General features: G+C 44.8%; 1 protein-coding gene across 1 annotated transcript in view; it reads left to right on the forward strand.

Moving 5' to 3' along the window:
• The window catches only part of fars2 (phenylalanyl-tRNA synthetase 2, mitochondrial), a 54,596-nt gene extending 48,931 nt beyond the window's left edge, over window positions 1-5,665 (forward strand). Inside the window, 2 exon segments of the mRNA XM_055025102.1 lie at window positions 5,405-5,517; window positions 5,520-5,665. Coding sequence (XP_054881077.1) covers window positions 5,405-5,517; window positions 5,520-5,542 — 136 coding nt within the window. The 3' untranslated portion in view covers window positions 5,543-5,665.
• Window positions 5,666-6,919: the final 1,254 nt, after the last annotated feature.

Here is a 6,919-nt window from a genome sequence, read left to right on the forward strand (position 1 = left end):
AACACATTTCTACCGATTCATATAAAATCTGATCCTCCATCCAAAACATGGAGACGTCAGCAACTAGTTCATCACCCAACCAGTGGCTCCAGTAACCAACCAGTGGCTCCAGTAACCAACCAGTGGCTCCAGTAACCAACCAGTGGCTCCAGTAACCAACCAGTGGCTCCAGTAACCAACCAGTGGCTCCAGCCTTCAGTCACTGTCTTCACCTGGAGGTCAGAGGTCCTCCAGGTGAAGCAGACCTGGAGTCATGAGTCCAGAGTGTTTGATTCTGGTGGTTTTGGTTCTGGTGGTTCTGGTTCTGGTGGTTCTGGTTCTGGTGGTTCTGGTTCTGGTGGAGGTCGTCGGGTTTCTGCAGCAGATGGCGGCAGAATCGCTTGGAATCGGTTTCTGGGGAAACCAGGCAGCTTGTTCCAGGCGACCGCGGCGCTCTGCCTCAGAGGTGTAAAAAATATCAGATGTTCTCCGGCGGCGAGGAAACGACGAGCTCTGATGGAGCTGACATGTGAGGCGGCGGCCATGATGAACCGCAGCATCAGGGCCGCAGCATCAGGGCCGCGGCATCAGGGCCGCGGCATTATTAGTGAAGCACTTCAAAGAGTTTTACATCATAAACACAAAGAATAAATATTATATTGTTACATTTCTAATCAAACTCTAATCAGCTGGTTTTAGTCTGAGTTTCTGCTGCTTTACAGGATATTAATCTACCAGTTAACCAGTAAAACTAACAACTAGTCATCCAGTCAATTCACCATTAAACCAGTTAGTTAACCAGCTAGTTGAGAATTGATTTGACTGATGTTATTTTTAAAACATTAAGTTTTCTGTTTTAGTTCTGCTTTAATAAACTCATAAACATAAAAACAGCTTGATCTGCAATAAAGTTGATTTATAAAATCAATAATGTTGTTTTTTTTTATTCAGTTAAATCTGATTTATCCAAATAAGTTGCTGCTCTGCAGTTTTATTCAAAATAAACTGTTTAAATTAAACTGTAATTATTAATAACATTTAGACTTTAATGGCAACAAAAGTTGGATTTAAAAAATTACAGATTTTTAAAATTTATAATTTAAAAAATTTAAAAATCTATTTTTATGTTACTGAGACGTAAAAATAATTGTTTACTTCCAGAATAATAAACTTCTTCATGACTCTGTAGAAGATGATAATCAGGACGATTATTGGAGAAATAAAGGTTTTTGCAGCTGAAAGAAACAAACTAATTATTATAAAAATCAAGAACTTCTGCAGGTGACGGATTATTTTTTATTTATCGTACTTTTAATGCAGATAGCAGAAAGTTTAATGTGCAGTAAAATCTGATCAGTTTTCTACTGGTTGATTTCAGATTGTTTCTAGTTAAATCCTCTTGTTGTTTCTATAGATGTAGAATGTATAGATGCTGAAAGCCGGCTGGTTTTCTCTGCTCTGCCGGTGTGACTGGACCTTCATAGAGCCGTGAATATTCCTAGAAACGTTTCTTTCGAAGCTCCGGTTCACAAGGCGCCATCCGTCCGTCCCTCTCTTCCTCCCGTCCGTCCGTCCCTCTCTTCCTCCGTCCGTCCGTCCCCTCTTCCTCCCGTCCATCCGTCCCTCTCTTCCTCCCGTCCGTCCGTCCCTCTCTTCCTCCCGTCCGTCCGTCCTCTCTTCCTCCCGTCCGTCCGTCCCTCTCTTCCTCCCGTCCGTCCGTCCCTCTCTTCCTCCCGTCCGTCCGTCCCTCTCTTCCTCCCGTCCGTCCCTTTGGGAGGATCTCAGTGGGAGCTTAAGCAGGGAGCAGCAGCGGCGGTTGAAGCGCAGCTGTCTGGCTGAATGCTAATTGATTTGGGCGATTTGTGGCCCTGGAGGGACGAAGGATGGATGGAGGGAAGAGCAGAGGCTTTGAAGAAGGAATTAGGTTGAGCTGTTGGTTCAGCGTCTGTCCGGGTAAAAATGGAGACGAGAGGAAAAACATCGACTGCTGGCGACTTCTGGATCAGGGAGGAAGAGGAGAGGAAGAGGAGAGGAAGAAAAGTTCATGTGAAGAATCACTGAATCTGAATCACATCTGGTTTAAAACAGCTGAAATGTTTAGGATCCATTCATAATAAACCGATCAATCGATTCTCTGATAGATCTGATTCCAGTCTGATAATGATTACCGCCAGCCTGTTGCTGGTTGCTGTTGCTCCTTGTTGCCTCCAGCTGAGCAGCTCCTCTAATCGTTGCTGATATTTATGAACATCCAGAGAACTTCAGCCAAGAGACGCATCGTCTCCAGATGAACTGGAAGAGCTTCAGTCTCATAAACCCATGTCCATCTGTCCATCTGTCCATCCGTCCTCATCAGCATCAGCAGCTTCTCCTCCTGGACCTCAGGATGTTTCCAGGCTAGTAGCATTAGCTTCAGGCTAGTAGCGTTAACTTCAGGCTAGTAGCATTAGCTTCAGGCTAGTAGCGTTAGCTTCAGGCTAGTAGCATTAGCTTCAGGCTAGTAGCGTTAGCTTCAGTCCACCATGAGGGAAGAGTCCAAGCTCCCACAAACCGACTGATCCAATTGGTTCTGAGAAAACCAGGATTTTATCTGAGATCGTCCTGGATGAAGGATTAGCGCCCTCTGGAGGAAAACTCATCCAGGTTTATTTAGTTCAACTCCAGCCCAGTGAACTAGTCAAAGTCCAGTTCAGTTGGTGAGGTGTCGACCTCTGACCTCTGGTCCTCCAAACCTCGGTCTGGGTTCGGTTTAAGTGAACTCTGGTTCGGTTTGAATGTGAACGCCAACCTGACCAAAGACCGCTCCAAAAGCAGGAAGTGGACAAAACCGCAGGGCATTCTGGGTAAATCCAACCAAAGCTAACATGTTAGCCTAGCGCTAGCAGCAGAAATGGCTCCTGGTCTTCAGCCAAAGACTAAAGAAAAATCAATAAACACTGACGCCTTGGTGAAATAGGAAGTTGCTCTCAGTGTCTCCAGAGGTTTTAGTGTCGTTTCCTGCAGTGGTTGTTGGTGCAGCGCCCCCACAGGCCAGGAGGGGAACAGGTTGCTCAAGAGTAGAGAGAAAGAGAACCACAGCTCCTTCGTTGGATTGTTAACAAAGTTAACAATCGTTGCTCTGATTGGACAGAAGTGATGGAGGAAAGTCTGAAATCCCGACCTTCCCTTCATCCGTCATCAGTTCGTGAATCTGCCAGCGGCGCTCCGGCTGTTTGTTCCTGAATGTTTTTGTTGTTTGTTTCTCCTCTCAGTTTGATCTGTTTCCTGTTGGACCTGCTAACCAAACCATGATGGCCGCTCTGCTGCCGGCGAGCTCAGGAGAAATGGAGCCTGTTTTCACCAGAGCAATTAAAAGTCTAAGAAAAACCTGCAGCAGCAATTAAAGGCGAAGTTCCTGACGAGTTATTTTCTGCCTCACTCGGCGCTAACCTCGGCCTGCCGACTGCTTGTGTTCATAAATAGCTCCGAGTGGCACACAGGAGGTTCAGCCTGTTTCATTACGGCTGTTAGATAATTTGGTTTTAATCATTTCTGCGACTCTCCGCCCACAGCAGCTCTTTGATTGGCTTCACAGCAGCGCAGCCGTTTGAACGCCAGGACAGATGAACCGGGTTCAGCAGCAGTAATCACACCTGAACCGTCCGCATGTTTCACTCAGACACGCGTTTACCACAGGCTTCTGGGTAATTCACTGAATCGACGAGCCTGACCCTCAGCATGATGCAGCCAACTCCTGGTTCGGGACGCGTTTGGTCAGAAACTGTTTCTCCTCTTCCAGACGTTCGTCTGCTTCCCAGTTTGATTTCAACTTTAAGACTTCCTGTTTTATTTTTGTATCCCACCTGAGCAGCAGATCTCTGGAGCTCCTCCAGAGCGGTTGGGAATCATTTTTATTTAAATCAGAAGTCTGGTTGGTTTTCCATCAGTCGGGTTTCCAGGCAGCCTGGAAAAGTTTGGAAAAGTCTTTAATTAGCTTCTGGTGTTTCCAACCTGTTTTCTATTTTAGTGAAATTTTAATGAGACAAAAAGTCAGTGAGATTTGATCTTCAATAAGAGATGAAGAGTCATGATGATCTTTACTTTTTGTTTCACTCAGCAGCTCAGTTTCCCTGTTTCTTCCTCAGCTTCCAGTGTAACCAGTTTTTATCTTTGAATTTAATAAAGCTAATAATAATAATGAAGCCCAAACAATTCAGTTTTTTCCTTCAGGCCACAAAATGAAGAGGAAATCATTTGATTTGAAGATTTTTAATTCCTGGTAAAAAATTGAAATTTGAGGCTCAATAATAAATATGAATAATGTAACATGTGCTTCATTATGGCACATTTACCCTGCAGTGTGTGTGTGTGGTGTGTGTGTGTGTGTGTGTGTGTGTGTGTGTGTGTGTGTGTGTGTGTGTGTGTGTGTGTGTGCAGTGTACAGGTGTCCCTGTATCGATCCCCCTTCCAGCTATATGGGCTGGATGATGGAGACATCAATTATTAAACATTAATACTCTATCTCATAAATACCAGTCAGTCTGTGTGTGTGTGTGTGTGTGTGTGTGTGTGTGTGTGTGTGTGCGTGTGTGTGTGTAATTGCATTAGTCTCTCTCTCTGACATTTCCACCAAATGTAGCGATGTTCAATTATTCATGAGCCGCTGAGCGCGGGCGAGCGACATAGAGAATGAATGGAGAGAGAGAGAGGAGATCATGTTGTGTTTTGTTATTGTAGGTTTAATGTGTTGTTAGTCATTTTGTCAACTGTGGAGGTGGAGAGAGAAAGGGCAAGATGATGAAGAGCTGGAATAGAGGAGGAAGGACAGAACGGAGTAAACAGGAAGTACATGACGAGGCTTCCTGGTTTCAACAGGAAGTAGTTTCCCATTAGAGACAGAAACAGTTTCCACTTCCTGTTTGAGGACAAAACCATCCCATCTGCTTTCAGCAGGCCCTCAGCATGACCCTGCCACCACCATGCCTTACAATGCTGCTCGCATCACTGAGCTCAAACGGCTCAACCTTCATCTGAACCACCAGAGGATTTTGGATCAGCGTCACATTTCAGTCCGACTTAAATGATTCTTTTTGGTGAATCATGAAAGGAATCAGTCATTCGGGTCCAGAAATGGGTGCCAATGTGAGGAAGAGTGAAACGTCTTCGTCTCATCGTCTTGAAACATAAAACTTCTCTGCCTGAATAATTTGGGTTTTTACTTGATCCTCTAATATTTTACATTTCATTACCAAAGAGTTAGCTGGTGATTTAACAGAGTAAAATAAATAAAATAATAAAACGAGACACAAATGTTACTGTGAAAAGTAACAGACCGGGTCATGAAGCAGCAGAACTCTGCGAACTCTTAGTTTAAAACAAACGTCAGACATGAAGACACATCGTTACATGGTGATGCTAACGGTCCGATTGTTTCTGTGCGTTTCAGGACGGGCCGGCGGAGTCACTGCTACCGCATCGTCTACCGCCACATGGAGCGAACTTTGACCCAGCAGGAGGGGCGGCAGGTCCACCAGCAAATCGAGCGGATGGCGGAGACGGAGCTGGCGTTCAAGGCCGGTTCTGAGTCTGAGCGGCGTAGATCTACGCACACAGAGCCTGAGCTGAGCAGCTGTGACTGTCGTGCTCAGGCGTCACTCTGCTGTAGATGCTGCTGCCGGCGGTTCACACGCTGCTGCAGCACTTCGTCATCCTCCCTCCGCTCCCTTTCAGCCGTAACGTGTGAATCTGACGTGCGTCGCCTTTAATTTCCAAAAACATCGTCTGGTCGGCCAGCGATTGCCGGTGACGCTGCAGGCTGATCTCCAGCAGGTCTGAACTCCAGGCTGTTAACCCTGATGACTTCCTGTCTCTGAAACCAGCTACAGTCGATGTTAAATTACCTATAAAAGTCATCTAATTTAAAAAACCTGCTGTGTGAAAGTAATTTGACTCTTGAACCTTTTTGGGACAGAAAGTTTTAGTACCTTCAGCTGTTTGGACACAGGGAGAAATTTATCTGAAATGTTTTTGGAAACTGTTTTGAATGTTGACTAAAGAGGAAAAGTTAATAAAAACGTTTGCACTAACCTGGTTGCATAAGTGTTTCATTCGCTGTTATTTAACTCTAGATTCGTTTCAGGCTTCAGTTTCAAACCTGCCATCAATCTGACGACCTGCTGGACTTTCCAACGACTTACCTGTCCAGGTGACCACGAACCTGAAGGACCCTGTTTAACAAAGGTATCAATCAGGAGAAGGACATCAGTTTATCCAGGTGCTTCTCTTATTATCTGTATATAATTCACCAGGGCTTTAAGGCAGGTAGAAATGTTTCCACCCGTTTCACGTTTAGCTGATGAATCCAGGTTTTTCTGCCCAACTACCCAAAAACTACAGAGTCCCTGAGGAGACATTTAATTATCTAAAAGACATAAGAACCTGAGTGAGGTTACATTTGTCTCTCTCTGATAGGAATCTGGGTTTTCTTACTGATTAGGCTTTTAAACTAGACCAACTGGATGCTGCAGATGTTAAATCAGTTTTTCCAAATTCTTTGTAAAAGTGAAACTGAATCTCAATCATTGAGTTTCATAATTCAGACGATCTGAACCGACTGCTGAGATCAATATGAAATCATATCAGCTGGTCTTTTTAAGAGAACATTCCTACCGGTTTCTGTTCCATCCACTTCAACCCAACAACAGTCCGCCTGTCTAGTCAAAGTCTGGTTCAGTTGCTGAGGTGTAAACGCAAATCAACCTCTGACCTCTGGTCCTCCAAACTCGGTCTGGGTTTGGTTTGAATGTGAACACCAAGCGTACCAAAGACCGCTCCAAAACGCAGGGCATTCTGGGTAAATAGAACCAAAACTAACATGCTAGCCTAGCGCTAGCAGCAGAAATGGCTCCTGGTCTTCAGCCAAAGACTAAAGAGAAATCACTAAACTCTGAGCCTCCATCTT

Source organism: Poeciliopsis prolifica, unplaced genomic scaffold (genome assembly GCF_027474105.1).
Source record: "Poeciliopsis prolifica strain line A6 unplaced genomic scaffold, Auburn_PproV2 SCAFFOLD136, whole genome shotgun sequence".
In the NCBI taxonomy this organism is placed as follows: domain Eukaryota; kingdom Metazoa; phylum Chordata; class Actinopteri; order Cyprinodontiformes; family Poeciliidae; genus Poeciliopsis; species Poeciliopsis prolifica.